The sequence below is a fragment of the Cyrtonyx montezumae genome, unplaced genomic scaffold, assembly GCF_038088225.1.
Source record: "Cyrtonyx montezumae isolate F1298 unplaced genomic scaffold, pur_monq_1.0 scaffold_32, whole genome shotgun sequence".
Classification (NCBI taxonomy): domain Eukaryota; kingdom Metazoa; phylum Chordata; class Aves; order Galliformes; family Odontophoridae; genus Cyrtonyx; species Cyrtonyx montezumae.
The window spans coordinates 4,159,496-4,177,259 of record NW_027072037.1 but is presented as its reverse complement, the minus strand read 5'-3'; the positions used below and the strand labels follow the sequence as shown (position 1 = coordinate 4,177,259).

At 45.8% G+C, this 17,764-nt stretch overlaps 1 protein-coding gene across 1 annotated transcript in view; it reads right to left on the bottom strand.

The window, feature by feature from the left end:
- VILL (villin like) overlaps window positions 1-17,764 on the bottom strand; it is a 32,384-nt gene that overhangs the window by 1,003 nt on the left and 13,617 nt on the right. The window contains exons 4-19 of the mRNA XM_065744976.1: window positions 16,685-16,881; window positions 14,462-14,570; window positions 14,053-14,163; window positions 11,892-12,091; window positions 11,734-11,812; window positions 11,066-11,164; window positions 8,663-8,816; window positions 7,570-7,670; window positions 7,282-7,419; window positions 6,586-6,744; window positions 5,737-5,916; window positions 5,358-5,503; window positions 4,535-4,679; window positions 3,583-3,771; window positions 1,720-1,788; window positions 700-945 (exon numbers count right to left, since the gene is read on the bottom strand). Of these exons, the coding sequence (XP_065601048.1) occupies window positions 700-945; window positions 1,720-1,788; window positions 3,583-3,771; window positions 4,535-4,679; window positions 5,358-5,503; window positions 5,737-5,916; window positions 6,586-6,744; window positions 7,282-7,419; window positions 7,570-7,670; window positions 8,663-8,816; window positions 11,066-11,164; window positions 11,734-11,812; window positions 11,892-12,091; window positions 14,053-14,163; window positions 14,462-14,570; window positions 16,685-16,881 (2,322 nt within the window). The remainder of the gene's footprint in view (window positions 1-699; window positions 946-1,719; window positions 1,789-3,582; window positions 3,772-4,534; window positions 4,680-5,357; window positions 5,504-5,736; window positions 5,917-6,585; window positions 6,745-7,281; window positions 7,420-7,569; window positions 7,671-8,662; window positions 8,817-11,065; window positions 11,165-11,733; window positions 11,813-11,891; window positions 12,092-14,052; window positions 14,164-14,461; window positions 14,571-16,684; window positions 16,882-17,764) is intronic.

Genomic DNA, 17,764 nt, shown 5'->3' with positions numbered 1-17,764 from the left:
ATTTGGTCCCTGCTAATCACACTCAAGCCAGGGCAATTAATGTTGCTTCTGAGAAATTCTGTTGGCTTGCTTTGAGTGGTTTCTCAAGCCAGCAATTCACAGTGAAAGCATCTCTCCTTGGCTTAGTTTCCCCCCCTCCCCAGTATTCCACTTGAAATGTTCACTCCCATTGCTGTAAAGACAAAACATCTTGTAGACACAGAAAGACCCCATGGGACATAGAAGTTAAATCTTCTCTGTCATTTTAGGTAAAGGAAAGGACTAATATAGTCCAGCTGACACACAATCCTTTCCATACAGGCTCTGCTGCAGAGCAGAGCTGCTGGCCCAGTAGGGGATCAGCTCTCTGGCTCCAGCTGTCGGCCAGGAGATCAGCTGGGGCAAGAAACTGGTCAGGCATGGGTTGTAGAGAGTATAAGGAAGCAGCCCTGGGTCCCTCCCATCAGCTTGCTTGCACTCAGCTACAGATGTTGGCAAAGTTAACTTTTCTTCCTTTAGAAAAAAAAAATGAAAAAAAGGAATATTTTAACTCCAGTAAAACTACCACAGTTTCCTCTCATTTCTTCACGAGACCTCTACATCCAGCTGGCATCCCCCTGAGCCTGAAGTAGGACCAAATAACCTGAAGCGCTGCCGCATGCAGCCTACAACTCAGTTCCTGCTTAAGCTACAAGGGCATAAAACCAGCAGAGCTGTCACCTCTTTTTTAGTGGGATCCACTCCTTCTGGAAGTTCATCCACAGTCTTGTTCATCAGCACCTCTCGGGAGTAAACTCCCTTGCCATTGGGCACCGTGCTGTTGTTGTAGGTGCTGCTGTTGCCATAGCTGCTGCTGTCATCGTGGTTGAAGTGTGATTTGTACTCAGGGGAAGCACCTGATGTGCTTGAACCAGCCAGATTGGTCATGCTGAGGGTTCTTTTGCTCAGGCTGATGTTGTTCAGGTCCTGCAAAATGGAGGAGAACACGTCATGTGAATCAGATCCTGCAGAGCAACCTGGGGACGACCTCTGCACCTTTCTGTGGGGGATGAAGGGAAAGTTCTGGCACAGGCTCTCTGCTGGTCTGCTGCTTTGGAGAGCCAAGCAGCAAGGAGAAAGTCAACAGTGGAACAACAATCCAGTACTTCCATCAATATTGCATCAAGATGTTAGGACTGTTAAAAACACAACCCTGATGAGAGCCCTTAAAAATGACAGATTACGGTAGTCTCATTTTTCCAAGGATAATGGCAGGGAAAGGTGCATATGGGAGCACAGAAGGTTAGATATGACCATGTCTACAACTTCTAAATTAGCTACATTCTCCTACCCACGCTGCCATCTCTCCCATTCCAAGCCCCTTCCACTACCTTCCAGCCTACCCTGCCCAGGGCACAACTGATCCCACATAACTGCTACATTTGGGATCTTTGGGATGCTGTGCTCACTTTGTGGGATCCCCCATTGGGTTGTGTCCTTTATGACCACCATGTCTGGTGTCTCAGGAGATACAGCTCTGCAAATTGCTCGTGCAACTTTTAATTGCACATATTGTATTTATGGGTTATTAAGGACATTTCCCTCTGATTTCCACAGAGGAGAACACCCCAGATCCTGACAGCTTGAGGTCCCCACGCCTACTCTGACCACTACAGCCTCTCCTTCATGCAAACAAGCATGAGAGCATGGTGATGTTTAAGCTCAGGTATTTCCCACCTATCTGGTCTAGAATCCACTCACCACCGTGATCTCAGATAGAGCTGACACATCTCCTAAGCAGTTCTTCATCTCCTCATAGGACTTGCCATCCTGAAAGTGAAGAGAAATGTGAGAAACACATGCCAGCATTAGTTAGCATGTGGCCCTGACCTCCGGGCTCAGCAGATCACCCAGGGCTGACCACAGGGCTGTCCTGGAATGGACAGACTCCGAGCTGTCACTTGAAAACAAAGAAACAGATGAATAACAAGTGAAATTAAAAAAAAAAAAAACAACAAATTTTAGTGCCATGTGTGACCAGTTTCTCTTATATCCCAAAAAAGGAACACATTATATGCATTGGTGAGTGGATAACTGTGCTTTCCTCAGCAGCCAGGAGATGTCAGTTCTTAACAGCACCATCCAGCAGAGATCCCCAATGAGAGCAAACAACACAAACATATGCACTGCAGAACAAACAGATTTAGACCCCAAATGGAGCAATGGACACACACCCCAGATGTTTCTGGCATGTTCACAGTCTGGATTGCTGGTCTGTAGTTGCTGAAGCTGCCTATGGGGGATACTTTTAGAGGCATGTATTCTGTAAGTTGCCTCCTTGTTTTTTCAGCAGTTCCCCAGAAGAAAAAAATCAAGTTTTGACCTTGGTCCTAAGCATCAACATTTTTTTTAAGGGTCTCTGCTCTGGAAAACATCAGTCCAAACCCATGCTGTGAAGACAGACTTTCTGCCCCCCCACTGACTGCAAAGAAAGATGATGCAAATTCAGCTGCAGGAGGAACATGTCTTTGTATAATGTTCCCTTACGACCTCCACCCCATTGCCCTGCTCCTGTGTGGGACTTATCCACAGCCCTCTGGGTAACCAGAAGATGAGACTGCTCGGTAAGAAGCTGAACATCGATGCTGATGCAGAATACCGTGCAGAGAAGGGGCAACCAGTGGCAGCCCACCACAGAAGGGGGGAGCAATTTTTCCTTTCCTAAACTGTGCACACCAGTGCCATCGGGTGGCAGGAATTTGGGTGCAAAGCCTGGCAGGACTGCTTCCACCCTGAATCATAGAAACATTAAGGTTGGAAAAGACCTCTAAGGTCATCTAGTCCAACCATCTACCCATCGCCACCATGCCCGCTAAACCACGTGCTATTTCAGATCTGTTAACCAGTGGAGCTCCTCCAGGTTTCCATTTCTATGTCTGTAAATCAGCTTTCGAGAGGAAGGGCTGTACATAGGGACCAAAGCTCTCTCAGTAGCTCCAGGAGTGGGGCTCTGATGAGCAGTTGGTGAACGTGGAGACAAGACCCAACTGCTCACATCTTACATTTCAGTTTGCCCTTATAGATGGGACAGATATTTTTCTTCTGTATTTTGAAGAATGAACACTTTTTTTTTTTTCAGTTGCTTTTATGATGTGGAAAATTTTGCTTTCATTCTGAACTTGACTTTACTATTAGCAGCCTCAGATTTTATTTTTAGCTAAAATCACAGATCTAGTTTGTAACCTAATCTCTTTAAAATGAAAATACAGGTACTGTGAATTTATGCACATTCACTTCTATTTGCAAAAGCCCTTTTCATCAAACAAGTACTTTCTGCTGAGGTGTGAAGCTCAGGACAGACAAACTGTACATGTCCTATCCCTGGAGGTGCTCAAGGGCAGATTGGATGGGACCCTGGGCAGCCTGAGCTGGTGGGATGCAATCAGCCCATGGCAGGAGCTGAAACTGGGTGGGCCTTTAAGGTACCTTCCAACCCAAGACATCTGTGATTCTATGATTCTATGCCATAAGAGAGCTTTTGCTCCACACACCATACAGGACATGGCTCACTGAGTGACCCCCTTTAAGCACTGCTGAGCACACATTGCTTTTCCAGCAACTTACACTCCATTTGTAGGGGTCCCAAGCGTTGAACCACCCTGTGAAGTTGAGGGGCTCACAGCCCTGTTTGACCAGTATGATTGGAGTTGCCAAGTCTCTCCCTGCTGGATGGGTCTTGAGATACTCCTTAGCTGAGGCAACTGCTTCATTCCTCTCGTATGTGTTGGAGGCTTTGCCAACCCAGAGGAAAATCTGCAATTAGAGGAGGTGTTGAACATCAGAGAGCAGGAAGGACCTGTGCACACACAGCTGTTCGTTCTCTTGTGACAAGTGAAGTGGAGAGAAGGCTGCAACTCTTGTTTCCCAATAGCCCCCTGGGGTTTTTATCTCAGATTTACTCCCAGCCAATAAAGGTTTTGCTTTTGAGGTAGGCACAGAGCATAAATATTTCAGGAAGCAGCTCGTACATGTTTCCAGGCAGTCAAACCCAGTACTTGCACGGTCTAAAACTGGAATGCCCTCAGGAAGCAAAGCCCTCAGAACCCCTTTCCAGGAGCAAGTCCTCACCATTGGTGCTGGCATATGAGAAAGTGTTCTGGGTGCCATCCCCTTGTGTGAGCCCACAAAAAATGGATGCAGGCACAGCTCATCTTGCCTAAGGGCAGGGCATGAACCTGGTGTCCTCTTGAGGCACCTGCCCTTCCTACTCCTATGGTGGGATGGTAAAGGCAAATTTTGTTCAGCATAACCCTTGCACAGATAAGGGAGGATTAAGGGGTCACCAGATGTCTGCAAGAGTAATCTTGTCTGCTGCCTCCTCTCTCAGAGCATGTCATGCAGATAATGCCCCATTGGACTTCTAGATCTGAACATGCAGAGTTACTGGGTACTACTGAGAAAGGGGAGCCAGGCATACTGCCCTCAGAGTCATGCTGAATGATGGATTCTGATGAACTAAGCCATAACCTGTTTGAAAATATGTCTGGAGGGTAGGGAAGGTGGAGTCTGTGCTGACCTCTTCCCAAGTGTCTAGTAACATGACATCATCTTCATCCAAGTCTTCCTGGCAGAAATCCACCACCTCTGTCATGATGAACCGACCCGTCTGGTTGGAGCACTCGAAGAGGCGAGGTTGGTAGTGTGTGATCTGCTCTTGAAACCTTCCTCATGCACAACAGGGAAAGAAAATGCAAGAAAGATGGACATCTTTCCCTTGTGGTTTAGCATTAGGCCCTACCACTACTAGTCTTGCCCACCTTGGATGAGGTGGGGACATAGCAACGCACATCAGTAGGCCTAAAACTCAGCCATGATGGTTTGCATGAGATACTTGGACCATTTTAACAGTTTCCAAGGGTAACACTTTTTCCATCCAAAGAAGCCAAAAGCAGAATGCTTCCCTCCTTTTGCATAGGAGCCTGCAATCAGGTGGAAGCCACACTAATCACTTGGTTGCAGAGGAACACATTTCGTGCTCAGAGGGTTGGAGAAGTTTGAGTTATTCAAATGCCATTTCATTTGCCACATCAGCCATTGAGGCTGCTTAAAAGGCCAGTAATGGCTGGAAATGGATTGTGTGGGTCATGTAGCCCTTAATGACCAGATACAAGGTAGACCTACTGTGGGGAAATCCATCCAAACCAAGAGCCGAAGCCTAGACAGGAGACACCTTAGTGTGGTTTCTGATTGTTTCCACATCCTCACCAATGGGAGCAATAGGTCAGAATATTCCCAAAACTTGGTTTGTCACAAAGTGCTTACCCATCTTTCTGGGAGGGTTTTGTTCTGTACTTAATGTTGCCTGGCCAACCCTAGAAGAACAACCAGGTTACTATTACCTCTTTTCATTGGCATAAGGGGCTTTGCCTCCCAGGGCTTCCCAGAATTCTGCTGGCTCTTGTCCTTCCAAAATGGTGTGCTTGTCCCTCCTGGACACGATGTCAGCTACTATCTTTGCCATCTCCCTCTCATCTCCACTGCAGCCCTGGAGTTCAGGACATAAGATTGAGGCTGAGTTAGTGACAGACTGGAAAAACTTAACTTGATCATACTCCACTGCTCCATAGAGTTTTAGAGCTGTTACTCAGAGTCACATCTGAGCTGGTCACTTGGAATCTGTGACCAGCTCCATGGCCCAGTGAAGTTAGGGGACTCAAGACCCACACCAGCTATTTCAGCTCGCTGTGGCTGTGTGTCCTGGACCTACAGAGGTCTTACCTTCCCACACCACAGGTAGCAGACTTGGTTGGTTGCCAGCAGGAAGACATCGTTAGAGTTGAGAGAGGAGGCCCGGGCTGGCACCTCTGTGGCCTTGGTGTTCATCTCGTTTGTGCCCCTCACCTGGAAGAGACGGATCGCTGGCTCGGGGCTGCTTTTCTGGGCCCGGCTTGTGCCTCCCTGAAAAGAAATAGAAGGACAGTGTTGGGAGGTGAGGGTGCAGCTGGTTCAAGAGCGAAGACATAGCAGCTCATAAACCTCCCCACAGCAACAGACCATAGAATCACAGACTCATAGAATGGCTTGTGTCGGAAGGGATCTTAAAGACCATCCAGCTCCAGCTCCTGACACAGGCTGGTTGCCAGACACCAGGTCAGGCTGCCCGGGGTCATGTGCAGCTTCAGGGATAGGGCATCCACAGTTTCTCTGGGCAGCCCATGCCAGGGTCTCATCACCCTGTGAGTAAAGCATTTCTTCCTAACATCTAAACTAAATTTCTCCTCTTTCAGTTTAAAGCCATCCTTCCTTGTCCTATCACTATTAGAGCAGCTCCTGTGCTGCTTCCATCCCACCAGAGACTTCTTCAGGGCTGTGGGAATGGGAATTAGCCTCTCTCTGTAGGGTGAAAAGGCTTTTGTAGATGCATCCAGAAGTGCTGGCTCCATAGGCACCCACAAAGAGAAAGTTAGAAATATTCCACCACTTCCACTTGCCAGCCCATGCAGACGTGAGGCTCCTTTCCTGAATATCAGCTTATTTTATTTATTTTTTGAACTATTTCCCTGATCAGTGCCATTTCACCACTGGTGCTTTCATCTTCCATCGCCCACCCGCACAAAGCCACGTTACCTCATAAATGATCAGCCTGCCCTTGAAGATGGCCAGGAAGTGTGTTGGCTCCTTGCCCATTGTCACTCGCACCTGCACAGCCTCGTCCCCATGCTTTTTGTCCAGCTCAATGGCATTGAGGGCACAGGCAGTGATTTCATCCACAGAGGCATGGCGACCCTTGGGGAGAAGAGATACCACTGGCAATGAGAAGTGATGAAGGGTATAAAGTCCTACGTATGCTATCATAAGGTGAGAGTTAAAACTGTGTGACTTCTTCGGGAAGTCTGAATCTTCATGAGTTGAAGCCTCAAAGGACAATCAACAAGACTGCAAAGTTTGTCAGCATATAATCATAGGATCATTAAGGTTTGAAGGACCACTAAGATCATCTAATTCAATCATACCATAAGACCACATCCCTCAATGCCACATCTACCTCTTTAATGAACACCTCCAGGGATGGTGACTCCACCACAGCCCTGAACAGCCTGTGTCAATGTCTCACCAACACCGTAAGCCCCATAATCCTTTACCATTTCTGTCTGGCATTGCTGGCTCTCAGTCTGATGCTAGCGTGGGCTCAGAGCATACATGCTGCCTACACAACAGAGCTTGGGCTATTTTCAAGCTTGGAGTTGTTGTATGCAGCTGTTTCCTTCAGTTTCAGGCTTCAAGCAGACACAGCACAATCACTTCTGCTCCAGTCTGACCTACCTGCCACATGTAGAGGACATAGTGAGGCCGGCCAGATCTGAGGTAGGTGTACAGGACCAGGTAGCAATCACCTCCATAGAACTGCCCATAGGTCTTGGGATCCACTGGCTGCATTTGCAGGTCCTCAATTCTCCACACCTAGTGTGAGAAATACAGGGTACTCAATGGCACACATATATTTGCAGGGGAGGACAGGTGGGCACACCTTCACAGCTCATACAGCTGCTGCGTGTGTGGAAAGGTAGAAAGGTTTGGAAACACTGATAATTGCCAAAAGAGCTCTCTCACCTCTATGTTCCCAGAGGCATCATCCACCATCCTCTGCTCAGCAGCCAGCTCTGGTCTTGCATGGAGCTGAATGGTGTCAAACTTCACCTGCTCCACCTTGGCTGCATGCACAGACAGAGCAGAAGCAATAATTCAGTAAATACACCGTGACATACAGCCCCTCTGCATCACCCTCATGCACAAACACACACACACAATCACTACACATGTAAGAGCAACCTGGGCTGTGGTTGCATGAAGCCAGTTTTGTGCTGGTAAGCAAATGTGGATTTTGGGACATGCAAGAGCCCATGCACTCCAATGTCGGTCTACTATTGGCTGGCAGCTGACCATGCAGCACTTTCCAGAGAGGCTGTGATGAGTGGTGAGTGAAAATTATCTCTTGACTAAAAATTCCTAATTGTTTTACAAATGTAAAAATATTTCCATTATTTTTAAACATTCCTTTCAGAAATACAATGACCATGTTTCTCCAGCTCATGGTGAAGACAGTAATTATGGACAGCAGGGAGAGAGAAGTGAGACCCTGCAAAGGAAAGAGATATTTGCAGCTTCAGAGATATTAATGATGGAGACAGTCAGGATCTCTGCCACTTCTGACTGTCATCAGCAAGATTTCTTTCTTTGGTGTTGTTTGCTCTTTGAAGTTAATGCACTGCAATATTCACAGCAGCAGCATGATAAATGGGGGCACCATTTACACCAATTTAAAAGGATCCCACTGATGCCAGGAAGGCCTTGGGTGGGTGCCAGTGTAAATGAAAGCAGAATGCTGTTCAGCACTTCCTTATCAGGTTCATCTATAGCTTCTATTTGAAGAAAATAAAGAAGTTCTTCAAGTGTGAATTTTTTGCACGCATTTTTTCAGATGAGATCTGCCAACCTTTATGTTTGGAATAAGCAGCAATTTGGTTCTTATAAGAACTTCTTTGCTTCTAATGAAGAAGGTGGAAAGTATGGAACATGGGAAGAACACACGCTGGATTTTCAAAGTGCTGAGGACAGGGGGCAGCCAATATTCTCTCAACTCTAGCCTATCATGTACAGCAGAGTCCATGATAGGACCAATTTGTGTCTCTGAAAACAAACTTACCAGTTTTGCCAACAGTATAGACTTTGCCCAGCCCCTGTGTTTCATCCTTTTCTGTCCACCTTTGGAAGAGCTGTTTGAACATAGCTGACTCTGCACCATCATTGATCACTTCAATGTTGGTGGAAGGAGAATAGCCTTTGGCTTGGATAAAACCCTAGGGAGGTTGAAAAATGACGTTAGTGGAGACACACCAAGCTTCTTGTAGGCACGAGAAGGAGGACGAGGGACCCAAAAGCAAACCTCCACCAGCTGAGCACAGCAGCGTAACCAAGGGCAGGATTCACGCCAAGATGAAAGCACTTGCACTCAGACTCATGAAGGTATCTACAGGCATTCTGTTCAGGTCTACATTCGTGTTTAGAGAGCTGTTCCCTATGAGGTCAGTCACCTGGATGACATCCTAAAATAAATCTCTGCATGGCATCTAATTTTTGAAAAGTCTCACTCAATAAGTCTACAAACAGGCTTATTATGATAGAGAATATCTCATGCAGCTGTACAGACAGCTTCTGGTGGCAGCTCCAGGACCGGAGAAGGGGAGCAGTGATGAACTGGGCCCCATGAGCTGAGTTTGCTTTTCTCCCAGCACTCAGACCTTCTCTAAAACAGGGATCTTGTCCTCCCTTTAGCATGACAGAGAGCACGTATGCCAAGGAAAGAATGCAGGCAGTTAAATATCCCAGAGCACGACGTGTTCTGAAGGGATAAAACTACAAAAGTCTCTTTTTTTCCCTTTTTTTCCTCAAAACAAATTATTTCCTTGAAATAGAACATCCTTTGAGTTAGTGCTTCAACAGAGATGCCTGATTGAATGTGATAATGATGAAAATGATCTGCGTTCTGTCACAATGTCAAAGTCATTGCTTAGTTTTTGGAGAACTGCTCTCAAGTTTATCTCAGCAGGCTCCAGGATGACCCAGAGGTACAGTGCTGACAGCCATGGTTTGGGAAGGAGCCTGAGTGTGGGCTTCTGAGCATTCATCTTCTGCTGTACATACCAAAGTCATATACTACCCCCAGGGAAAAGCAGAGCAGATGGTCTTCCCATCCCTCCCCACTTGCCACACTGAAAGAAAGAGATATCTTTTGTTCTACATTTGTAGCCCAGGGCTAGAAATTGCAGAGCTGATTGCCTATAAAAAGCAGCTGAGTTAAGCTTTTGAAAGGAGGGGCAGAGGATTGTGAGATGTTTTTAGTCAATGTTTGTCTAAGCTTTTATTCTCTGAGACAATAGGTGCAACTGGCAATGAAGCTGGGCACCTCCAGGCAAGGTCTGATTGAAGGTGGGGACATCGAAGTTCAGTATCTCCAAGGAAGATCTCAATGAAGACGAAGCCATTTTTGGTCTTCACATAAGTCAATAGATGAATTAAAAACAAAGCTCCCCAGTGTTATTCACTTCCACATGCCAAGTGACATGAAATACTACCAAATGCCTTCCACACTCAGGCTCCCTTGAGGCCAGCTCTGAAAGGAAGCGTTGAGGTGTGCTCTACCAGAAAATGGCAGATGATCCTGAGAAGCTGCAGAAGTGTGCTACTCTGGAGTGCTCTACTCTATCAGAAGCCATGGTTTCACTGTGGGTCAGGTGATCCAGGTTAGTAGCAGAGCTCTTTCTACCAAGCAGAAGAGCCCTGTGCAGGTTTCCAATTCACGTGTAGAACCTGGGCCCAAACCCATCAGTGCTGTGAAAAATACTATGACCTTGGGGTTAGCCTTGGTAGCACTCATGCATCCATTCTGGCTTTTTTTTGTTTGTTTGTTTGTTTTTTTTCAGAGAGCCTGAGTCATCAAATTCCCCACTCAGTTTCTCAGAAGTATTACACTCAGCTGAGAACACGACATGCCTTTTCGGGTCACAGCAGTGGTCTGTGCTGCCTCGGACTGTGAGAGATGCTATTAGGGATGCAAGCATGCATGAGACTTGTGACTATCCGCAGCGTGATCCCTTCATTCTCCCCTACACCCACAGTATGGGATCATGGATGTTACAGAGATTATAGGAGATTACAGGAGACTATAAGAGCCTCCTCCCTTTAATATCTGTTTATTGATATAATTCCTTCTCAACCCTGCTGATACATTCTGCCTCCTCTACCCCTTGAAGCAGTGGATCCCAGAGGTCTACCTCTCACTGAGTCACATGTAGTATTCCTTTTTACATTTTCTTTTCTGTAATCAATTTCCTTGTAGTTTCAGTGACAGCTGCTCTCAGTGAGATTTGCTGAACAACAATTTTACATTACATCATCACACCTACCTTACAAGTTTAAATTCTTCCCCAGGCGGGTTATTACTCAGGCTGGTTCCTCAAGACCCACACTTAATCATAATTAGTGGTCAGATCCAGATTATTGCCTAGTTAACCTCCCACGACATTGTTGGCACTACATTACCACTCACCACAGCTCGAGTGAAGGCTGCTTTCTTCTCCTCCTGGTTGGAGGCTTTTCCTCTCCAGACGTAAATCTTAAAGCCACCTTGGTCTAAAATATAGCAGTCCTGAAGTGAAACAGAAAAAAAAACGTTAAAAGATCTCCTCAGGCAAAGGTCCTCCTTTGTAGCCTACCCAGTTTGGATCCATCTTGAAGATTTAGATGTAGATCTAGCTCATTTCTTTGCCTTGCAGAGTTCTAAGCCCAGTATCAACAGATACCACCAACCCCATGGTGCAGGGGTTCTTGAGTACATTGACTTTGCTACCACACCTGGCTGAAGCAGCTGCCCTTGAACATCAGTATAGTAAAGTACATATTTTTTCTAGGAACTGCACAAAATTAGCCATTATAGCCTCATGAGAGATGCTCTCAATCCAACAAAACACCCTTGGCTGAGAAGGTGGGTTTGCCATCTTTAGCCATCTTGCAGCTTTAACCCATTGCCTACCTCTGGCCACTGAAGCTGTATGTAAAGGCTAAGCTGTCCTGTTTGCAGAAGACAGTTGTTAATCTTGAAGGATGGAAGGGCTAATAATTTTCTGGAAATTAGATATCCTAAAGAAGCAGGTGCTCAGCTGAAAATAAAGAGAAGCACAGCACCCTTTGCTCTCCATAAGGTCTAATGCTTTTTACCTCGTGCTGGAGCAGGTCCTGTGTCAGGGGCCGAGTGGCTATTTCCTGCACCACGAGGTCGCTGTCCTTCTCATAGACACTGAAAGACAGAGACAGCAAGTGGTCAGGCCTCACAGTACTCACCACGATAAGGGATGGGGGCCCAGACCCTCACTCACTGATAGAGGCGGACGTTTGCTTTCTGCAGCTCATCTGCTTTCGTGTCAGGGATGGCTTCTCGAAGCTCCCCACGCCTCTCACCCAGCACCATCTTCATGATCTTGATGAGGTCTGGGGAGTCCTTCTCATTGTCAATGATGCCGATTTGAGCACGGCCACCTCTTTCGCTGTCCCTGATGCTACGAGCCAGTGCGAGGCCCTGCACAAGGACCACCAGGGGGTTAATCCTAATCCACACAGTGAATTCAGCAACACTGCTTCAGACCCAAAGCAACAACTGAGTACTAGTAGTCTAAGCCAGATCACCACAGCTCTCTGAAGACGCTAACGTCCTCCAAATTTTGCTGTTTGGAAAGGGTGATGTGACCATCAGACTTGCTTATTACCTGAGTGGTGAGGCTGTGGCACAGGCTACTCAGAGAAGCTGTGGTTGCCCCATTCCTGGAGATGCTCAAAGCCATGCTGGATGGGGCCCTGGGCAGCTTAAGCTGGTGTGGGGCAGCCAGCTCATGGCAGTGGTTGAAACTGGATAGGATTAAGGGTTCCTTCCAACTTAAATCATTCTACGATTCCATGATTAACTCACTCTCAGAACACCACTGCTTAGTACATCATTACTGGTGTTAGGTCTCTCAGGGTACAGACATGCCGTAACTACAGCAGTATTGCACATCTGTCACTGTACAGCAGATACAATAACCTTGTGAAATGGTCTGGGAGAGGGACACATGCATGCTGATGAAAATGAGGGTGGATGCTGCAGGACCCTGGATGCCTCACGGTGGCATTTTACATTGAAATGTTTCAAGTATTCAGAAAACATGAATACATATATATATATATATTTGTAAACAAAACAAAACAAAACAAACAAAAACAAACAACAACACTAACCAGCCACAAAACAACCAACAGTGCAAAACGCCAAAAAAGTCATTTCCCTTTTTCACTGAATTTTTTTTCCAAGACTCTTAACACAACAGATTTGAAAGGGGGACCTCTGTTAGACCTAGGAAATGATCTGTTTGATTACCAGGCTTGAGAAGAACTATAGCTTGTTCCTCTAGTCCTCCCTCTACTTTGCTCCCTCTTCCCCTGTGTCCCAAGATCTTCTCTGTCTCCCCTTCTGTTGGATCATCTCCTCAACTCGTTGTGCCCTGGACAGCTCCCCAGCCTCAATGTTTGGAACATCTCTCCCATGAAGAAAGGCTGAAGGAGCTGGGCTTGTTCAGTCTGGAGAAGGGAAGGCCCCCAGGAGACCTCACTGAGGCCTTACAGTACTTGAAGTAAGCTTATAAACAGGAAGAGGAGTGACACAACAAGGGGTAATGGCTTTAAACAAAAAGAGGGGGAATTTAGGTTAGATACTAGGAAGAAATTCTTTATTCAGAGTGCAATGAGGCACTGGCACTGATGCACAGAGGAGTTTTGGATGCCCCATCCTGGAGGTGCTCAAGGCTGGGTTGGATGGGGCCCTGGGCAGCATGACCCGGTGCCCACAGAAGGTGGGTTGGAACTGGATGATCCTTAAGATGCCTTCCAGCCCAAGCCATTCTATGATTTCCAGGTGTCACCACAGAAAGAGCTGCCTCACCTGCCTTTTAATATGCATAATGACTGGCTATGAGCTCAGCCACCAACTCTGATGATTACCGGTTGGTAAATCTGGTTTATCACATCCTTCTATTGCAGATCCTCCATCAGTAACATAAAAGTAATAAATAACTCCTTTGAAAATTGCCTTAAGAACCATGGATCTGACTTATCACAACCTGCGTAATGTATTCCTGCTTGTCTCATACTGACCAAACTGGAATTCCCTGTGAGTTAAAAAGTAAATTAAAATTCACCTACGCCTGGGTAGTTATTGCAGGTAGATCTACCAGCACTACTAGCTTTAATCCCACGTCATGCAGACTGAAGAGCACATAGGGATGCCAATGGATCTCCCCAAAGGGAGTTGGATGCCGCTCTGGTACAGCAGATATCATCACATGGGGAAGTATATTTACGAGGATTTTCTCCATTCAGGGGTATGCTCCTGGCTTTAGTCATATTCTCTCTGATTAAAACCAATGTCAACCAGTGACTGTGCAAATGCTGAGTACTATTTCTCTCTTTGCAAACACGGGGTGCTCTGCACCTTTTGTCCACACTCACCCTGGACTTCTCAGCAATGCTGCAGTTGGGCCCATTCCACTGGATCAGCACTTTCCCAAGGTCCAGCAAGAACACATCGCCCTTATTGAAACTGTCCCAGGAAAGTGCCACCTGTCATAAGGAAAGGGCTCAGTGAACAGAGGGGACAAGAGCTTGCAGGAGTCAAGCCATGGGTATGGAGAACTTGTCCTGGGGACATAACAACTGGTATGCAGTGACAGGCTCATTTTTCTAGCACTCACCACTGAGCCAAACGGCTTCTCTCAGGACAATACCAAACCCAAGCAAGGTCTTGTAAATTATTCTTAAGATAAAAAGAGCTGTCGAGCAGGCAGATCAGGTGGGAAATGAACGTAGGAGGGAAAGCAAGAAGGAATGGTCCATAGGGAGTGAAGCATCCCCTGCTTACCTCTGTGGCTGACACGTGCTTCTTTCCCTTGACATGAAGAAGACGTTTGATGTTGTACATATTGGTCTCCACATGCTTAAATCCTGAGGCCACCCCTCCCTTCTTGTAGCTGTTAGGCAGCAGGGAATAAGAAGTTAGAGATGGATAGAAAATAGCAACCCCTTCATCCTTTGAGGACATTTCAAGCTTTTGTTGACAAATACAAATACGAAGCTAATATAATTTCAGAGTCCTAAGAATGGAACATTAATTGGCCCCACTCTACTGTTCCTGGTCCCTGGTCAGTCCTCATGGTGTCCACCCACTTGATATGGGTGTTATGTTGTGCATCTTGGAAGAAGGCTTGCTGAGGAGCAGGCAGGTCAGGGAGAGCAATGGAAATGTACCACAATCAAATTGAAAATCCCATCAAGACAGAAGTGGCATCTCAGAACTGAAACGTTCCATAAACAATCAAATAAAAATGAGCCATATTTTGCAGGAAATATACCTTTTTTTTTTTTTTTTTTTTTTTTTTTTTGCTGAGATCTGTTTTTATTCAAAATAGCTGTTCTAGATAGAAAGCTGTTCCCCTGAGGGGAACAAAACGCTATCATAAGGGAATACAGGACACAGTCTTTCTCTCAGATTGAATCTACTAATTTTGTTGTCCTTCCATCCTTGGATGCACGCTTTGTAACAGCTGCTGTTTGCACAGTAATTGTCTCACTGTGTGATGCCATCTCCTCCTTTCTGCACAACTTTGCAAGGAGGACACAATTACATCAGGATAACAATTACATAATTCCCCCCAAAGAAGTCCCGGAATGTTTTAACAGGTTTTTTTTTTGGACAAGCTTAACCCCTTTCCACATAACCTAGATCATTGTAGAAAACGAACAGCACATTCGTGCTTCATGCCTTACAGTAATGATTGAAGCAATTTAATCACCATTTGTGGGAAAGAGAGATGATTGCTGGGATTTTTTACATTTCTGCTGCATGGAAAATCAATATATTTTATCATAATTGGAAAAGACTGGCAAACATGGTCAGGCCAGTGTGTGATTCACACAGTAATTCAGACTTGTTTGGCACAGTTCTTCCTATCCACAGGAGATACTCTACCTGCCAAGGTAGGGAAACAGCCTGCTTCAGTTTCTTATTCAGCCTCAGACTTCCTGTATGACCTCAGTACGTGGTTTAGGCTGTGATGAAGACTAACACACACTGATTTCAGAGGCAGATAGGTTTCCAAATAGAATTCTATGCCTACATGCTTTGGAAAGTTTGAATTTTAGTCCTTCATGGCCTTTTACTCATCTTTAAAATGAGGGTAAAAACATTCTTCAGTCCCACAACAGTCCAGAAAAAGCTTGTGAGAGGCCGTGGAGATGCACAATACAGAGAAATCAAAAGCAAGAATGGGTCAAGTCTGAGGATGGGTTTTCATCTGGGCTTTCTGCAGTGGTCTAAAAGAGAGGCACTTAGGATGGTGTCTTGCTAGCACAGTCACCTTCCAAAGACCCCAGAGGGAATCAGGTCCACTGGATCAGACTCCATACCACAAGACTGGATTCAATACTATCTTTCCAATGGCTTAGTTCAGAGAACGAAGCTTTGCTTTCACAGCAGGAAAATTACTTCTAGTGTGGAGCTGACTAGCTCGTAAACAGGGATGAAGATGTGGTTGCTGGCAGTAGCAGAGGACAGGGCATCTAAATAAAAGTAAATAAATTCTAAATAAACATTAGTAACAAAGTCCTTTGGAAAGAAGTATCTCAGTCTTCTGTCTGATATGTATAACCCTGCTTGGCTCTTGAGGGACACAGTTTAGTGGGCATGCTGGTGATGCGTTGATGGTTGGACTAGATGATCTCGGTGGTCTTTTCCAATCTTAATGATTCTGTGATTCTCAGCAAGCAGGATATTGGTTTAAATTGACCTAAGTGGGCATATTAATCTAAAGTGTACGAAGAGGAAGGAAGACCCTACAGTGAACAAAGAGGCAGTTAAAAACCATTTACAACTAACACTTGGAGAAACAATCATTAGTTCAGAGTGACATGGGTCCAGCCTCAATCCCTACAACTGAGTCTGTCAAAATAGGAAGTCTAAAGTCTGAACAACTCCAGTGCTGATCCATGCTTTTCAGATTTTAGAAGTGTTGAAGCCTTCGAGACAGAGAGAAGCAGAGAGATCCTCAGTGGCACTGAGGCAAAGATCCTGATGCTACCTACTCACATAATGCCGTTGCGGAAATAGCTCTGGAAGGTCTCAGACTCATGACCCTGCACCTCCCGGTGCTGCACGGGGCTCCCCCTGAGTGCAGCATCCAGCTGGGTGACGTACATGGCCGCGGCACCTTGCTCATCCTGGGATGAATCCTTCCCAATCCAGTAATGCAAATCCACAGCGGTGCCACGAGAGGTTCTTTTGCTCTGGAAGAGGTGGAAAAGATGCGACGGGGTGAAGACACAGCCCATATATGCACTGCACACAAGGCTGCTGGCCAGACTTGGCAAAAACAAGTGACCATGGAGCCCTTTCCCAAGGCCCATCCCTTTCTTCCTCTCCAATGATGCTCCACTGACACGTTTCCATTGTATATGCTTTTGTGACTCGTGTTATCAAGGAAAATGAGGCACCTGTGGAAGCCCAAAACCTCATATGTTAGACCTGTCCTACTTTTGCAGAGTTTGATATGGAAACTTCAAAGAACATCCTTCTTATAGTTCACTTTTAAAAAACGTACCAGATACTCTCTTATTTATTTGCCTGAAGATTCTCTCTCCCTTTCTCTTTCTTATATCACACTACGTAGTAACACCAAGAGCGTGGGAGCTCCTGCTGACTTGCAAAAGAGACACAACTCCAAATGAAGCTGAGCCCGTGTGTGCGTGCTGTGATTCATCTTATTACAGAGAACCCAATAGCCCAGAAAGAAGAGTGATCTGAGAACAGGTGTGCTTATCGTTATGCGAGTTGTGCCAGTTATTTTTCAGCACCTACTGTGTTAAATCCTATCATCCATGCCTGGAAAAGATAATAAAAGCACATTCTATAAACTCAATTTGACACTAAGTTCTGTTTATTTGCTTTGTGTAGTGATACTACAGTGAAAAACACAGTAGAGGTTGAATAAAACACCGATCCTCGAGGCACAGCTGACTAATTTGTGGCAAAATCATTCAATTTAATGCACTGTTGCTGAAGATGATCAAAGTCCTATTGTCCTGTGGACAATCTTTGTTTGAACAGCATCCAGTTTAGGTGCAGAATGCACAGATGAGTATTTTTACCCACTTATAAGCAGGGAGGAAG